We start from the raw sequence: 19,169 nt of genomic DNA, 5'->3' as shown, positions 1-19,169 counted from the left end.
CCGCCTTTCAACTGTGATCAAGGTCATTTACAACAGCGATCACGGGCTCCGAGGGCATTGCAAATGAAAACCTGTTTTGCTATATGTACATGTTGAGTTCACGGCTTAATGACACCTGGAAATTACGACTGGATTTTATCTTTTTTTTAAATAAAATGGTTCTATAAATATTTGATGGGTACAACTTATAAATCAGCGGATTTCATCTTTTATTTGTAAATCCGAATTTCTAGCCGTAAACAGTAAAATAAACAGAACTGATTTGGTATAGTCTTTTTATGAATATCATGTAAGAAAAGTTTAGGAGTAAATCATGAATAATTGTATATTACAACTGTATTTGTTTAATAAATCACGTACTTTTTATTTCATCTAAGATATTTCAGTTTTCTTGTAATATACCTGAATGCCGGTATAAAGATCGATCTTCATTGTATGTACAATGTATAGTCAAATGCCGCGACTATTAATAAATGTACACATACAAACATACGTTTAGTCCTGTTTTGAAATGAAGTATTTTACAGTATGATGGGTATACTGATGTAATTTGATAAGCTTCATGTAAAAAGAGAAAGAGAATAGAATAGATTAATAGATCACATTACCCCCCCCCCTTTACCGGTTTCCCTCCTATTGATAATGCTTGCGTAAAAAAAAAAATCTTTAAAAATGTTTCAATAATCGTTAGTAGAGTATATAGGCAAATTTAATTTATAATTTAAAATCAAAATCACAAAAAATAATCCGCCTACGGAAATCAAACACATGCAATATAATCAATATTATTAAAAATCAATGAGTTTATATTCCTGCGGTGAGAAATAGAATTTGTGTTCAATTTATTAAATCAATTTATCAAATTATACTCGTAAAAATATTACATTGAAATGAATGACTAATACCTGTATATAAAAATTGTATTTTATCAAACAGTCATTTACGATATGGGCATTTCGTTTTTAAACAGTTGGATAAATAAATAAATAAATTCGAACTGACAATTATTTATCAATTAATTACGTATACAACTGTCAGAGTATTGAATATTTTTATCAGTTTTTATAATACAAGTGTACTAAATTTAATTTAAACAGCTGCTTAATGTGGCTTTTTGAGCGATTTTCATTGAATTAATGATAAAGTGGTAAAAATGCCCGAGATATTCCGAGTAGAAAAATCCAAACAAAGGCCAAACCGTGCGAAAATCGTACACAAAGCGTGTGAGAAACGTGTACAAAGTGTTTCGTGCAGCCTTTCGTGTAAACAGTGCAGCCTTTCATGCAAAGCGTTTCGTGTAAACCGTGTAGCGTTTCGTGCAAACCGTGTAGCGTTTCGTGTAAACCGTGCAGCGTTTCGTGCAAACCGTGTAGCGTTCGTGTACCGTTCGTGCAGCGAGCGTGTGGGGTAGTAGCACGTCTCAGGGTCTGTAGTACCCATATAAAACATACAAAATTCACCACTTTGTCATTACATTATACTAATTATTAAATTAATACAGTGAAATTAAATCAATAATTGTTCATTTCTTTCGTTAACTGTTCATTGACAAATATTTAGTATGTAGTTTCAATGTCCATTTATTCCAAACTTGTAAACTGATAGTTAACCCAAATTTCACAGGTACACTTCCTGAAACGTAACAATTAATTACACATTTTCTTGATTGTACATATATTTTCTAAAAAATTAGTGGGTTTTTTGAAGTTATAACAAGGAAAAGAATCAATGTGCCATTTAATTAGATTGCCGACATGCAGTGATCATATATATATGCATGCGTGTACCGTTTTTATTAGCTAGAGGTCCATATCTCTTCCCTCGTCTGATAATCTCACATCCACTGATATTTGTTTTTGTAACAATTTTTTATGCGCCCGGATTGATAGCTCAGCGGGCATATAGTGTTTTTGTCCTGTCTGTCTGTCTGTTTGTCTATTTGTCTGCAAACTTTAACCTTCGCTGTAACTTTTGAACAATTATAGATAGAGACTTCACATTTGGTAAGTATACTCCACTATTAAAGCTTTTTAAAATGACACCAAGCACAATGACCTTGTGACCTCGACTGTGGCCTATATGCTAAAATTAACCTTTTTCTACAAACTTGAACCTTCGCCATACCTTTTGAACCATTAAAGTTAGAGACTTTATATATGGTATACATATTCTACTAATTATGCTCTTTCCAATGATACCAATGTCAATGACCTTGTGACCTTCACTGTGACCTATAAGCTTAAATAGCTTTTTTGTCTTCAAATTAAACCTTCACCATAACTTTTGAACCACGAGAGATTTAGACTTCATATTTGGTATGCATACTCCACTAATAAATCTCTTTCAAATGACACCAAGGTCAATGACCTTGTGACCTTGACTGTGACCTATATGATAAAAATACCTTCTTTTTTTCACAACTTTGTTGTCACCGAGCCCATAGTGTTTCAAAGACACATCTGATTTTGCTTTAAAAAATGACGCCTTTACAATAGTTCGGTTTTTCTCGAGTTAAAGAGTGTATCCTGAAAGTCATGTAGTTATGATAAACCAGTATATCGTTGATGCAATGTATCCAATATGTAAATATCTGTCCTACTTGTCTGTTTATGCAGCAACGAAACTCCCCTCCTCAACGAAAGAACAAACCAAGGGAGATAATCTCGAAACTTGCTTGTTGAAATACTGAGCAAGGCTACAGTTTAACCAACTTACGAGAGTAAAATGAAGGTTTTTTTTAATGAATAATTCCAACCTCATAAAAATTCAAAGCTACAGAGCTGTACCTCTCTGCTTCAGAAAATTTGGACAGATAAAGCACAAAGCTACAGATAAAAAAAAGCCTTATAAAAAGCTTTGATTTACGACATTTTTTTTTGTCGCTCACTACGGGTATTTTTCTTGTATTTTATACTGTCCCCAGCTTTGAAATTATTTTTTAAATGGTTTTTTAATAATTAATCATACATTAAACTTCAATTCCTAATAATTCAATTACCTCTAAACGCTAACAAATGGCTGTTAATTGTGGTTACGGACAAAATTATATTCAAGACTGTTTCGGACCGTTAAAAGGTAAATAAAGTATCAAATATAAGAGTTAAATAAGGCCTAAACTAAAATATTATCTGTTTGCAGTTGCCTACCGACCCACTGAAAATGCACCCGACCCAAACTTTTTTTTTAGCCATGTTGTAATTTTTTTTTCAGTATTTTCAGGATACTGTATTGAAAGTGTTTCATTGTCAATTTTTGTCTTTATTAATTAGTAGTTTATACCAAGAGTGGAGCTTATTCATGTATAGTACGCCTATGAAAAACTTTATTTAAGAAATAAGGTATCAATTTTTTAGTTTTATTGGGATGTAAAACGGGTTGGTCACCTATTCAAATCTCATAAAGCCCGAAGGGCTTTATAGAAGATTTGATCATGTGCCAACCCGTTTTACATCCCAATAAAACTCAAAAAATGATACCTTATTACTTATATTAACATTTGTGACTTATTTATCACAAATAGTAATGTATTTAACTAAAGTTTGAAACCCATAATGTTTTTTTTTCAAAACTCAACGGTATAAATTGAATTATGATGTACCAAAGTATTTTTTCTCCTCATTTTTTGCACTTGTTAAACTGATATACCAACCCAAACAGGCTATAATATCCCATTAGGCCAATAGGGTGAGTGGTCCCATGCAACCCCTTATCACTGTTTATCCTGTGACATTACTGAAGCAGGAGAAAGCGGAAGTGGTCTAGCGGAAGTGGGAACAATTTAGAATCCCCTAGCGGAAGTGTCTAGCCGGAAGCTGACTGGATGACCGGGTCAACTGAGTGGAGTGCTAACCCTAACCCCCTAGCCCCCTAACCCTAACCCTAGCCCTAACCCTAACCCCCTAACCCTAACCCTAACCCCCTAGCCCTAACTAACCCTAACCCTAACTAACCCTAACCCCCTACCCTAACTAACCCTAACCCCCCTAACTAACCCTAACCTATTCCCCCTTAAATACTGGAGTTGTTTACACTGTTTACATTGGTACGTTGGTACTACGTTTTTTGTTTATGCTGACTATACAGGTAAATGCGCCGTGTGCAAAACATTGCAAGAATGTGATTATGACGTCACGCATTCACAGTCTAGACAGTCCTATAACCGGTTTGAACTGGTTTTACTGAAAGACAAGAACCACCTGGATTTTTTACTGAAAACAAAACACACACACAATACAATAACAAGAACACAGATTTTTATTCAATTTTTATTCCCAATAAACAAAGAAATTTACAAATTTAACAAAAAATACATACAACAATTTACCAGGCTTGTCTTTTAATCAAAATCTAAATACCCTTCAAATTAATCATCTAGTAGTTTTCTCCAATACACTGCCCTGTTGCATTCTTTTTGATCTGGATTTTTGCATGTAGCTTCTATTTTTTAATGTCCTGCGTTTTTGTTTGAGTTTCTTCACCTCCTCCTTTGTCATTCCCTGCAAACGACGATTGAGCTCTCGCACGGGAAGCATCACCAATTCCTCATCCTCCAAAGGCTCTATGGTCAGGGGTCTTTTCCTTTTGGTTTCCCGAGGTTTTTTCTCTATGTCTTTTTCCATTACATAGCATGGATCCATTTGTTTCTTACTCTCTCCTGATCCGCCCTGGGTCCCTTCTTCTTCTTTTTTCTGGTCAGTGTTTCCTCCTTCTTCTCTCATTTTTGTTGTTTTTCCCGTGAATGACCTTGTGATTGGGGATAATAGGCCACTAATGTAACAAAATCCACGGCTGTTGTAACATTTCAGTTTATCCAGCTTGTTTTCAAGAGCACTCACCTTGGTGTTCAATTTATTTACCTTGTTATCCACATCATTCATCTTGGTGTTCAGATGATTCAGTTTGTTATCCAGAGCAGATAGCATGTTCACAATTCCGTCTAAAGTGGTGTTTAAAATGCCCATATCTTCTTTATTCATGTCCTCATGAAAATTAATCATGTCCAAATTCAAATCCAATTCCACGGCATCCCTTATTATCTCTGTCATGGGAGCTCCTACGTATCCTTCAGGTGTCACATAATACTGGGAATTTTCTGAAGTATTCATCCTTGCTTTCTTTTTTTCACCTGTGTTCAGTGCTCACGCAGAATGATCAAATTTGACAGTTTTTTTGCTTTATATACCTGCTATGAGCCGTGTGCAAAAAATACCTAGGCTTTATATACCTGTTGCATCACCTGTAAAGAGGGCCGTGTGCCAAAACTTAGGGGCCGTGTGCAAAAATACGATAGACCTACGTTTTGTTTATGTACACAGGTAATACTTAGGGACCGTGTGCAAATATACGTTTTACCTGCGTGGGCTATAAAAAATGAGAATTATAAAAAGATTAATTTTTTACTGTGATAATACATAGATGCGATGGAGAAAGTATGTATTTCAATACCTGGGAAATTTCACACATAGGGTTAAGAAATCAGTGACTTTTTTAAAATACCTAAAACCTCAAAATCTACGAATGACTAGACCCCCACCCCTTGGATGCAATGAATATCATATACAAAATACTATTTTTTAGAGGAGGATTTTACAGTTAAGAAATTTTTTTTGTTTTAGTTTTTAAGAAAATAAAAAATCATGTAAATATCACTGTTATGTTTATTATATGACGTCATAGATACACTCGGGTTCGGCCTTTTCCCCATTTCAATTTTGCTTTGTCACTGTGCTGGGGGTCTTTTTGATCACATGACCAAAAGCGATTTTTTGGTGTTAGCCAATCACATTTAATCACGTGATTGATTTGTTGATGTTTTGCCGCGATTGAAGTATCGTCTGCTATTGTGTATAAATACAAGCCCTCCGTGGTTTCAGTATCATTCCTTTGCGCTTGATTTGGTTGTTTGAAAGAAGAAAAGAACAAAGAAGAAGAAGATGGGTGACCAATTTATGGATTTTTGGATGATTCCCGGTATTATTATCGAAACTCACGTTATCATTAGGAGGATGGATACAGGAGCGGAGATTGCTCATCATAACCTAACCAGGACAAGACTTCTTGAGCCCCCCAGCAGGAGGAGGACCAACACCCCCTACACCAGGCTCCGAAGCAGAGCAAGATCCCCAGCGCCATCGAGGCCCCCACCGCCGCCCAGACCTGCTGCTACAGCCCAGGTACAGGCCCGGAACCAAGGGCGGATACCATCCTGGGGATTCCGGGTCCCCCAGCAGTTCATTTTTTGCAGTTTATGCATGTCAGAGAACGAGCCCAATAATTTTTGTTGCAGCCTCTGCATGCAGCCTCCGGCATGCATACTATGTGCAGCACGTATTATCGAACAGAGGATGCCCTGCCCCCTCTGCAGAAACCCCCATCGGCATCTAATCCCCACCTCACAGAGGACAGAATTTCAGAGGCGTGAGGATAGTTCCTCAGATTCCTCAGATGAAGAAGACGGGGCCCCCGGAAACATCGGACAGTTAGTCCAGGAGGTGCTGGCAGCCTAGGCGGGACCTACTTGACAACAAAAACCAGAAAAAACAAAAAAATCAACAAAAACCAGAAAAAACCAAAAAGTGTTTTTTATACCCAACGGTCCTTTTAAGGACCACCAAATTTTTCGAAAAGATGCTTTCAAATACAGTTGAAAAGAGAAACGAATTGTGTGTGTCTTAGAAAAAAAAGATCTTTTTTTTCCCTCTAAAATACAGTCAAAGAAACGATTGTATCTTTAGAAAAAAAGAGGATCTTTTTTATAGTCAAAAGAAACGTTTGTTCAATAAAGATTACCTTTTTTGTGGGTAAACACAAGAAACTTGTATGTCTCAAGTTTATAACACCAGGTCACTTTTTATAATTTTTATAACTTTTTTAAAACTTTATAACTTTTTGATAACATTAACTTTTTTAAATTAGCTTTAACTTTTAAATAATGATAACCCCTTTTTAAAAAATAGATTCACATCCAAACACACATTTTTAAATTTTTTATTTTTTCAAAACAATAACACATACACTTTATGTAAATGAAGAATGTATTTTAATCATAAGTGTGTGTGTACAAATTATTTTTTTTTTTTTGATAATTTTTTTATTTTTAAAAAAATTCAGGTAAATCTACAATCTCTTGGAATTAATTCTCTGTTACTCACTTCAGATTTAAGAACTCCATATTCTTCATAGTTACCTTGTCTATAAAAGGTTCTTTCCAATTCTTGGGGTACTGTGAGACATATCAAAACAAGTTAATTTATGAATCTTTCTGTACAGGTATCTCTCATGACAGCTGTATTTCATTTGAATGAATCCTTTCACATGATGAAGTTTTCTAGTTTCTGGATGCCTTTCTTTTTGTAAGATCAAGTATTGATAATCACTTCTAATGATTTGATCTACATCTTCCTGTCTGCACCCAGTTAAATCAAATATCCAATTTTTTTTTTTTAGCTATTCTAAATCTGTTTATTTTAAAGTTAGCAATATAACCATTGCCTGTATTTTCTTTCTGTTTGATTTGATAATGAGTCTTAATATCCTCCAAGAGTTGAGTTTGAACTTCTTTCATTATTTGTAGACTCTTCTGTGGATTTTTAAAATCTTTTTATCAATCTTTTTTTTTTTCTGACATCTCTATTTTCTTATCATCTATAAACTTGGCTTCTTCTCTAGTCAAGGGTCTTACAGGGTAATCCAGGTTACCCTCACCCTCTATGGGTAATACAAGGTTATATTCCTCATTGACTTCTTCTGCAATTAAGGGTCTTTCTATGTAATCTCTGACAACATTAGGATCACTCTTTTCTGGATAAAAATGGGTTATATTCTTCTTGAGAAATGATCTCAAGAGTGCCATCTTTTTTTTTTTTTTTTTTATTGGTATACCTCTGTCTACATCTTTCTCTAAAAGAATTCTCTCTCCAACCTGAATTTTACTCATTCCTTTACTCTTTTTGCTTCCTAAAGGTGTTACCCATGGTTGAGACAACAACAATACTGAGTGTTTTTTAATTTCACACCTTGAATTTATACATTTCTGTGATACTATCATGGGGAAAAAAAATATTAAGAGGAATGTAAGAGTGATTTTTTGAAATATTTGTGATATGTATATTGTGCATAAAATCCCATTCTAGTCTTTTCAGTCCCAAAAAACATGGTTATGACACAGTTTCAGATATTAAATAGGTCTTTTTTCTGTTGTAAAAAAGAAAAAAATTTTCACTTTCTCTCATTATTTTTCTTCAGAAAACATGTTTTTCTCAAACTCCATAACTCATTGAAAGCAATGAGGTAGATGACTATTACTTGTAAGGTACAAACTCCTTTTTTAAAAAAGAAAAAAATTCCTGGTAGTTTTCTTTTTGTCTAGCAAAGTTTAAATGTGATTTTAGATAACATGAAACTTTTATAAAAGTTAAAAAATCATATTTCATTTTTAACAATACAAAAAAAAAAAAAGATGAGGGATACCATTGATCACTATACCTTATAAAATTTAAATCTTTTACATTTCCTCCCCATTCTATACTGAATACCCAACTCCTGTTTTGTGTTTTGAAAAATAATTGATGGTTAAAGGGGGATAATCGACTTTTCAAAAAGGGTGTTTTTGTTAACAGACAAAAAATCAAATGGATTTATTCAGGTTTTTAAAAAATTCATGGAATGTTTTCTCTATTTTCTCTATTGTCATTTATCTTCTTACTTTTTTTTTTTTCTCAATTCTTGGTAATACTATAAAATAAAATCTGCATGAGTATGAAACTCTCATCATATCCCAACTGTTTTTCCCTGCAAGGGTTTTTTTTTCACACTTTCATGTTTTGTAGTTGTTGTTGTTTTTCTCATAAAAAAGATAAAGTTGAACATGAAAATCAAAACATGCAACATTTTTTAAAAAGATATATGATTTGGTAGAGTGAAAATAAATAATTTTCCTTCACTAATGTCTCATCCCCTCAAACAAAAACAATATTTAAAAATTAAAATGTTTTTTAATGTGAGTATAGATGCATCAACATTTTTTCCTGGAATGATAACTTTTTGTACAGCTTAACAATTTTAATCTGTGATATATATGTTGTGATTTTAAAGTTAAAAATTTCAAAAGTCTAGAAAAAATTCTGAAAGAGAGGTCACTGAGGTTTTCAATTATAAAACACCACTGGCTTCTTCTGGTCCTGGACAATATGTAGAAGACTGTGTATATGTTTCCTTGACTGATGAACAGCATGTGCTATCTGGAAACAAAAATGTTTTCTTTCAAACCATATTTTTAAAAAAATTTCCAATGCTGAAAAGATGATTGCACAACATGAAAATACCAATTCATTATCTCCATCTATAAATTTACCTCTGATAAAATAAATTTTCCCCTCTGCTAAAATTCCTTTATTTAACTTTCTCCAATTTACCTTCTATACTCTAAAATGGGGTGGTCAGGTTCAAACTTGGTATGGCCCAGCTATTAATCATCTGTTAATCATCTGTTTATGCAGACCTAAAATTGAACAATAATATATTTGAATTGTAGTGTTTTTTTCATTGCTTGAAGAAAAAAAATCATCACTGTTAAAATATGATAACTGAACTGATATGAAAAGTTGGTCATACAGAATACCCTGTTAGTGTAGCAAAATCTATGTTTTTTTAAAAAAAACTGTAACATTTATCTTTTGCATTTATATTTTTTGTAAAGAATTTCTCATAACTTTGAAAAAGTAGTCTTATTGTATACTAGGGTTAACTTTAAATTTTGTAGACTTAAAAAAGCTGTACATGATGTGTTACACATCTTACATATGTAACCATTTTAGGGTATTCAGCTATCTATTGTGATTTTGTCTTAAATTTGTTTGTTCCTGTAATCAATAATTTGCGAATACTTAAATTAGGAAATATATCAGAGAATAAACAAGAAAATCAGGTTTAAGAAATGGTTTTTACAATTAATAAGGGGTTCTTCTATATATATTGAATCTATAAGTACATTCAGTCTATACCTTGAAGGAATTTCTGTATGAAATAAACTTACAATATTCTTGAATTCTTTTTTGAGACGCGCAGTGTGTGTATGGTTTTTAATCAAACATAAAAAATCTAGAGTGAATCATGATCTAAAAAGTAAATACGAATGATTTTCAAAGCAATACGAATCTTTTCATGTCAAATTTTCTTTCATAAAACATCGGGTGACTTAAAAAATCAGGGAATGTGTAGGTCCTACGTTGTTTACACCCCAGTGTCACTACAGTGTTCGATTTTGGTAAATAAACAAACGATCATGACTTGTAAAGGCTCTAAAAAGTAAATACGAATGATTTTGAACCTCATCACATGTTATTTTTCTTAAAATATCAATCAGATAAAGGGTAGATTCCAAGAATCCTTATGTATCTCATAGTATGATTTTCTGAAAATCCGTGACCTCTGACCCCTCGTTGTGTCTATAGGTAAACCTATTTGAGCTTGTTTTTTATCCTGATCATGATTCTTTTGAAATAAAAATTATATTAACACTCTTTCCTAGGTCCCTTCTCCCTAACCCACATGAGTTTTCCGGGTCTCACCCTCTAAAAAGACTGAAAAGGCTTATTTTATACACTCGGGTCACTGGATTTCACCTCGTCGCTTCGAGGTTTTTTACTCTTTTCTCCACGACGGATGCATGTCATGTATCCATTCTAGTATGAAAAGAAGCAGGAAACTTATCTTGTTTAGACCTGTATCATTATGGAATCCTACTATGAACACCTACTAAATAATCCATGAAAATATGTAAGTCCCAAAGCACAAAACACACACAATTTCGGTTCGCCATGAGATTTCGGCTCTCGCCATCGAGGTGCTCTCTTTTCCGTCCGTGCTCTATGCATAAATACAGACGCTCTCCAGTAGTCGGCGTCATTCTGTTAGCATCTCGTTCCACGGATCGCCGAATCAGTATGGCTCAGCAGGGAGATTTGCCCAGCTATTTTACCATGGCGGACATTTACTTGGAGGCAGTCTGGATTGTGAGGGATGTCGCCACGGGCCGGGAGCTGTCCCGATTACGCATCGCCACCCTGGGTCCTGCCAGTCCGCCAGCAGAGAGCCCGAGGAGCCCGTCCCCCCCTCACCGACCTCCATCACCGACTTGGTCCCCGGACGATTTGGTGACGGACGACTGGGCACCGGAGGAAGCAGCACCCCCAGTACCATCTCCGAGGGGACCCGTGCCAGTCTGGGCCATCCAGCTGCCCGAGGTCAGGATCCGATGCAGCATCTGTTTGGAGGAGGACCAGCCCTCCAACTACGTGTGCTGCGAGTGCCGGAACAGGCCCGCCTGTTACCGGTGCTCGGAGGTGCTGGTTCTCCAGGCCCCACCCCTAGGCTGCTGCCCCCTCTGCCGGAGGCGAGACCCGAGGCCCCCTATGCCGAGGAACGTGGCCACCCGCGGGGTCCGAGGGCTGCGAGCACCACGGCCCTTGAGACCCCCCACCAGACTAGCCTTGCCCGCGGTGAGGAGGCCCCTATCTGACCGCCCAGAGTTCCGGGGACGAGGCAGGGGACACAGGGAGTAAACCCTGTCTAAAAAAAATCAACCAAACGGCCGTTCTCACGGCCACAGGGAGTAAACCCTGTCTAAAAAAATCGACCAAACGGCCGTTCTCACGGCCACCCAAATCTTTAGAAAAGATGCCTTCAGTACAGTCAAAAAGAAACGAAATGTGTGTCTCAAGTTTATAACACCAGGTCACTTTTAAAAACTTATATTTTTTAAAACTTTTAATAATAATTTCCCTCTTTTTAAAGAATAAATTCACATTCAAACACACATTTTAAAATGTTTTAACTTTTTTGAAAAACTTATAATTTTTTTTTTTAAAAATTCACTTTAACTTATAATTTTTTAAAAACTTATACATTTTTAAAACTTATAACTCTTTTAAAACTTTTAAATTTTTTAATAATAATAATAATAATAATAAACCCCTTTTTAAAAGAATAAATTCCAAACCCCTTTTTAAAAGAATACACACACACACACACACACACACACACACACACACACACACACACACACACACACACACATTTTTAACATTTATTTTTTTGGTCCTCTTTCTATGTATGCATAACTCTGATTTAGGCAATCAAAAAGTAAATGTCAAATGATAGAAGGTATACACCAGAAATTAACATGAATAGTTTTCCCTCAAATATTTTAATGTTTTTAATACAAATTAAAAAAAGAAATGTGGATTCATCTATTGGGATTGTACATATTATGAATGATGGGCACATTAAGAATGACATGAAAGAAATAAGATTGATTCAATTATATAATCAGTTCCATACAGTTTTAAATGGAGGAAAAAAAATTCTTTTATTAGGTATAAAGTAACACTCACCCAATGCATCAGAATTTTACTTTTTTGAAGAAAAAAGGAACCTTACTTTGTTGAGTTAACATATTTTTGTCTTTGGTAGGAAGACTATAATGGTTTCTGACTATTATAATGAGAACTTTTTATTCATCAGATTGTTCTGATATTTTGATTATCTGCATGACATCAATTCATTTGTTCATACAAAAGGGATAAAAGCTTTTTTAGATTTCTTCTTTACTCAGATTAAATGGTGTTTTGCTAATCTATTCAACATATAAGTTACTCATTAAACAAAGGTAAATGACCTTATTATGTTTTTAGTCAAAAGGAGGTCAAAATGAGGAGGAAATCTGCTATATTTGTTTGGTTAATATTCATCAATGGATAGGTTCATTCAACAAACTTCATCTATTTTTGGATTTTCAGGTTAAAGATCAACACACAATTTTTGCTATACCATTGTTTTTTCTATGAATATCTTAACACCTCAATATTGACTTTTCAGATAAAAGGTTAATGTATTTCTGCTACAGTAAAAAAACTTCATGATAAGGATATCAGAGTGATATTTTTTATTTGTAAGAAATTAGATATAAAATCTCCTACTATCATATGTCACTGAATGGGCTCCTTGAGTTTTACAAGCAAAATCATATACTGACTTTTAATCCTTCAAAAATACAATATGTATATTTAAATCTTGAGATTTCAGCCTTTTAGGATTTCAGACTCTCAGGCTTTCAATCTTTAAAAAACTTTCAATCTTGAGAACTGAGTATTTTCATATTCATTTTGTTTGTTTTGTGTTTTTTATGTCCTTATAATTAGTCATTTAAACTTTTTTCATATTTGTAAAACCAAAAGTGTTGAAATTACAGTGTTTGTGTAATCTTCTTACTGTTTATCTAAAATTACTGCTTTTAATACAGTCAAATATAATTTTGTGATGATCAAAATTTTAAAACTGAATTCAAAGACAAACTGTCTGACTTATACATATTTAGAATTTCAATATCATGCACTCTTGAATATCCATAAATATCAAAATATAATGATTCAGTATTAGCTATCAACCATACACTTGTTTATCTAAGGAAATGCTCTTATCATAAGTTTTAAACTCATGGAATTCTTCATGCAATTTTGAAGAATCTCTGTTCTAAAAGATGGTAAAGACAAAAGACCCATAAATTTCTAAGTAGTCATAATGTTTTAAAACTATATATGTACACTAAATTAAGGAACTTTGGAAAAACACCCTTTTTTTTTTTTTTTATAACTCATGACATTTCATGTAGATAGTGGCTATAATGTGTAAAATAATCTTTTTTATGAAAAGAGAATGGTGTAACCCCTCACCCCACACCCAAGGGGAGAAGGGAAGGGAGGTTGAACCCCTTTTTGTCCAGGAAAACATGAATTTTAAAGTTTTAAAACAAATGATAAAATTAAATTCAATTGATAAAATGAATCTTTAAGTTTCTTTTTTAAATCTGAACATTTAAATTTTTTTTCCTTTTGATTACCAGGCTGTCTAATAGGTGCATAAAAAACTGAATACAGATCATTTTAAAGTCTTGCATTTTTTATGGCAAATCATTAAATAATGGGAAAATATATATAAACTTCAGCCATACAGAAACAGGAGTGAAACTGAAAAGCCATGTAGGTTTGCATTCTTATTTTTGTTTACTCTATGTTTGACTTGTACCTCATGTGGGGGTTTTTTGTCCAATGGAATAAATAAAAAAAGAGGGGGTATTCTCTCCTTAAGTTTTCTGTAACCATTAGCACAATCTCAATAAAAACAGCACCTTTTAGGAAAAACTTATGGCTTTTTTTTTTCCTGTTGTATGTTAGACAGACTTATTTTCTTTGAAACTGTGTTCATGTGAAACTGAATCCTTTTGACCTTATATACCTTAAAATTGAAGAAGTAAAAAATTATACCTGTTTTAAATTGGATAACCATGTTCAGTGAGATACTTTAGTGAGATACTTTGAACCTCATCACATGTTATTTTTCTTAAAATATCAATCAGATAAAGGGTAGATTCCAAGAATCCTTATGTATCTCATAGTATGATTTTCTGAAAATCCGTGACCTCTGACCCCTCGTTGTGTCTATAGGTAAACCTATTTGAGCTTGTTTTTTATCCTGATCATGATTCTTTTGAAATAAAAATTATATTAACACTCTTTCCTAGGTCCCTTCTCCCTAACCCACATGAGTTTTCCGGGTCTCACCCTCTAAAAAGACTGAAAAGGCTTATTTTATACACTCGGGTCACTGGATTTCACCTCGTCGCTTCGAGGTTTTTTTACTCTTTTCTCCACGACGGATGCATGTCATGTATCCATTCTAGTATGAAAAGAAGCAGGAAACTTATCTTGTTTAGACCTGTATCATTTTGGAATCCTACTATGAACACCTACTAAATAATCCATGAAAATATGTAAGTCCCAAAGCACAAAACACACACAATTTCGGTTCGCCATGAGATTTCGGCTCTCGCCATCGAGGTGCTCTCTTTTCCGTCCGTGCTCTATGCATAAATACAGACGCTCTCCAGTAGTCGGCGTCATTCTGTTAGCATCTCGTTCCACGGATCGCCGAATCAGTATGGCTCAGCAGGGAGATTTGCCCAGCTATTTTACCATGGCGGACATTTACTTGGAGGCAGTCTGGATTGTGAGGGATGTCGCCACGGGCCGGGAGCTGTCCCGATTACGCATCGCCACCCTGGGTCCTGCCAGTCCGCCAGCAGAGAGCCCGAGGAGCCCGTCCCCCCCTCACCGACCTCCATCACCGACTTGGTCCCCGGACGATTTGGTGACGGACGACTGGGCACCGGAGGAAGCAGCACCCCCAGTACCATCTCCGAGGGGACCCGTGCCAGTCTGGGCCATCCAGCTGCCCGAGGTCAGGATCCGATGCAGCATCTGTTTGGAGGAGGACCAGCCCTCCAACTACGTGTGCTGCGAGTGCCGGAACAGGCCCGCCTGTTACCGGTGCTCGGAGGTGCTGGTTCTCCAGGCCCCACCCCTAGGCTGCTGCCCCCTCTGCCGGAGGCGAGACCCGAGGCCCCCTATGCCGAGGAACGTGGCCACCCGCGGGGTCCGAGGGCTGCGAACGGCCCTTGAGACCCCCCACCAGACTAGCCTCTCCCGCGGTGAGGAGGCCCCTATCTGACCGCCCAGAGTTACGAGGCAGGGGACACAGGGAGTAAACCCTGTCTAAAAAAAATCAACCAAACGGCCGTTCTCACGGCCACAGGGAGTAAACCCTGTCTAAAAAAAATCGACCAAACGGCCGTTCTCACGGCCACCCAAATCTTTAGAAAAGATGCCTTCAGTACAGTCAAAAAGAAACGAAATGTGTGTCTCAAGTTTATAACACCAGGTCACTTTTAAAAACTTATATTTTTTAAAACTTTTAATAATAATTTCCCTCTTTTTAAAGAATAAATTCACATTCAAACACACATTTTAAAATGTTTTAACTTTTTTGAAAAACTTATAATTTTTTTTTAAAAATTCACTTTAACTTATAATTTTTTAAAAACTTATACATTTTTAAAACTTATAACTCTTTTAAAACTTTTAAATTTTTTAATAATAATAATAATAATAATAATAAACCCCTTTTTAAAAGAATAAATTCCAAACACACACACACACACACACACACACACATTTTTAACATTTATTTTTTGGTCCTCTTTCTATGTATGCATAACTCTGATTTAGGCAATCAAAAAGTAAATGTCAAATGATGAAGGTATACACCAGAAATTAACATGAATAGTTTTCCCTCAAATATTTTAATGTTTTTAATACAAATTAAAAAAAAGAAATGTGGATTCATCTATTGGGATTGTACATATTATGAATGATGGGCACATTAAGAATGACATGAAAGAAATAAGATTGATTCAATTATATAATCAGTTCCATACAGTTTTAAATGGAGGAAAAAAATTTTTTATTAGGCATAAAGTAACAATCAGAATTTTACTTTTTTGAAGAAAAAAGAACCTTACTTTTTGTTGAGTTAACATATTTTTGTCTTTGGTAGGAAGACTATAATGGTTTCTGACTATTATAATGAGAACTTTTATTCATCAGATTGTTCTGATATTTTGATTAAAATAATTAACTGCATGACATCAATTCATTTGTTCATACAAAAGGGATAAAAGCTTTTTTAGGTTTCTTCTTTACTCAGATTAAAAATAGTGTTTTGCTAATATATTCAACATATAAGTTACTCATTAAACAAAGGTAAATGACCTTATTATGTTTTTAGTCAAAAGGAGGTCAAAATGAGGAGGAAATCTGCTATATTTGTTTGGTTAATATTCATCAATGGATAGGTTCATTCAACAAACTTCATCTATTTTTGGATTTTCAGGTTAAAGATCAACACACAATTTTTGCTATACCATTGTTTTTTCTATGAATATCTTAACACCTCAATATTGACTTTTCAGATAAAAGGTTAATGTATTTCTGCTACAGTAAAAAAACTTCATGATAAGGATATCAGAGTGATATTTTTTATTTGTAAGAAATTAGATATAAAATCTCCTACTATCATATGTCACTGAATGGGCTCCTTGAGTTTACAAGCAAAATCATATACTGACTTTTAATCCTTCAAAAATACAATATGTATATTTAAATCTTGAGATTTCAGCCTTTTAGGATTTCAGACTCTCAGGCTTTCAATCTTTAAAAAACTTTCAATCTTGAGAACTGAGTATTTTCATATTCATTTTGTTTGTTTTGTGTTTTTTATGTCCTTATAATTAGTCATTTAAACTTTTTTCATATTTGTAAAACCAAAAGTGTGAAATTACAGTGTTTGTGTAATCTTCTTAATGTTTATCTAAAATTACTGCTTTTAATACAGTCAAATATAATTTTGTGATGATCAAAATTTTAAAACTGAAATTCAAAGACAAACTGTCTGACTTATACATATTTAGAATTTCAATATCATGCACTCTTGAATATCCATAAATATCAAAATATAATGATTCAGTATTAGCTATCAACCATACACTTGTTTATCTAAGGAAATGCTCTTATCATAAGTTTTAAACTCATGGAATTCTTCATGCAATTTTGAAGAATCTCTGTTATAAAAGATGGTAAAGACAAAAGACCCATAAATTTCTAAGTAGTCATAATGTTTTGAAACTATATATGTACACTAAATTAAGGAACTTTGGAAAAACACCCTTTTTTTTTTATAACTCATGACATTTCATGTAGATAGTGGCTATAATGTGTAAAATAATCTTTTTTATGAAAAGAGAATGGTGTAACCCCTCACCCCACACCCAAGGGGAGTAGGGAAGGGGGTTGAATCCCTTTCTTTTTGTCCAAGGAAAACATGAATTTTAAAGTTTTAAAAAATGATAAAATTGAATTCAATTGATAAGATTAATTTTTTTCTAAAAGTTTCTTTTTTAAATCTGAACATTTAAATTTTTTTTCCTTTTGATTACCAGGCTGTCTAATAGGTGCATAAAAAACTGAATACAGATCATTTTAAAGTCTTGCATTTTTTATGGCAAATCATTAAATAATGGGAAAATATATATAAACTTCAGCCATACAGAAACAGGAGTGAAACTGAAAAGCCATGTAGGTTTGCATTCTTATTTTTTGTTTTACTCTATGTATGACTTGTACCTCATGTGGGGTTTTTTTGTCCAATGGAATAAATAAAAAAAGAGGGGGTATTCTCTCCTTAAGTTTTCTGTAACCATTAGCACAATCTCAATAAAAACAGCACCTTTTAGGAAAAACTTATGGCTTTTTTTTTCCTGTTGTATGTTAGACAGACTTATTTTCTTTGAAACTGTGTTCATGTGAAACTGAATCCTTTTGACCTTATATACCTTAAAATTGAAGAAGTAAAAAATTATACCTGTTTTAAATTGGATAACCATGTTCAGTGAGATACTTTAGTGAGATACTTTAGCAACAAAAATACAGGACCTGTGACCCCTTCTATTTATAACCCCCTTTTTTAAATAAAATAAATTCACATTAAAAACACACATTTTTTAAAACATTTATTTTTTCATCAAAACAATAACACATACATACATACACTTAATATCCACAAGTAATGTACACCTGTTTGTTATAAGTGTGTGCAAATTGTTCAATATAATGTCTATAATGATCCTTATTTCCTGCTAGTCCACAACATAATCCAAAAGGAAAAGCATAAGTCTGGTAAGGTAAACTACCCATTTGTTGTAAACAAGCTTGAAACCATTTCTCTCTATTATATGCTGTGTCCTGATAAGTGGAAATTCTTCTAGGTTTGTGACTTGGTTTTCCATAATCCCATTGAGCTAGTAAACAAATGACCACAGGGGTTTGTGAAGGAAACACCTTAATAGTGCCTGGAATTCCTCTATCTTCTTCTAAAGCTATATTTGGAAATCTCGAAGCGCTGCGGGTGGCATAGAGATTGGCTTGTGGGAATTTCTCTGCAATAATTTGACTCAATCCATAAGCTTTTACAGACAAACAATCACAGTGATGAACAATAGCTTCTACCTCACAGTTGAGTAAATCACCTTGTATCTCCTGGACACTCATGATGTAAAATGAATCTATGTTTTAAAACACCTTTGTTTTTATACCCCTCACACCTTTGCAAAAAGATAAGGGCCGTGTGCAAAAAAAAAAAAATATATGCTGACTATACAGGTAAATACTTGGCAGCGATTCAAATCCGTGATTGTGACGTCATCCTTACAAAACCTAATG

General features: G+C 34.2%; 2 protein-coding genes across 2 annotated transcripts; both read right to left on the bottom strand.

Moving 5' to 3' along the window:
* Positions 1-4,333: 4,333 nt before the first annotated feature.
* LOC134231496 (uncharacterized) lies at positions 4,334-5,378 on the bottom strand. Its single transcript, XM_062713456.1, has one exon. The coding sequence runs from the start codon at positions 5,103-5,105 to the stop codon at positions 4,368-4,370; it is 738 nt and encodes a 245-aa protein (XP_062569440.1). The 5' UTR covers positions 5,106-5,378; the 3' UTR covers positions 4,334-4,367.
* A 13,122-nt stretch (positions 5,379-18,500) lies between these two features.
* LOC134231470 (uncharacterized) lies at positions 18,501-18,998 on the bottom strand. The gene has a single exon (XM_062713430.1). It carries the CDS (start codon positions 18,996-18,998, stop codon positions 18,501-18,503), a length of 498 nt encoding a protein of 165 aa, XP_062569414.1.
* Positions 18,999-19,169: the final 171 nt, after the last annotated feature.

The sequence above is a fragment of the Saccostrea cucullata genome, unplaced genomic scaffold (assembly GCF_032062105.1).
Source record: "Saccostrea cucullata isolate Sc308-1 unplaced genomic scaffold, CSIRO_AGI_Scuc_v1 ctg779, whole genome shotgun sequence".
NCBI classification, from domain to species: domain Eukaryota; kingdom Metazoa; phylum Mollusca; class Bivalvia; order Ostreida; family Ostreidae; genus Saccostrea; species Saccostrea cuccullata.
The sequence above is the reverse complement of the archived record's forward strand: the minus strand, read 5'-3'. Positions and strand labels throughout refer to the sequence as shown.

Excerpts from the sequence above, each read along its gene's own strand:
- LOC134231496 (XM_062713456.1), bottom strand. The coding sequence starts at position 5,105 with ATGAATACTTCAGAAAATTCCCAGTATTATGTGACACCTGAAGGATAC.
- LOC134231470 (XM_062713430.1), bottom strand. The coding sequence starts at position 18,998 with ATGAGTGTCCAGGAGATACAAGGTGATTTACTCAACTGTGAGGTAGAA.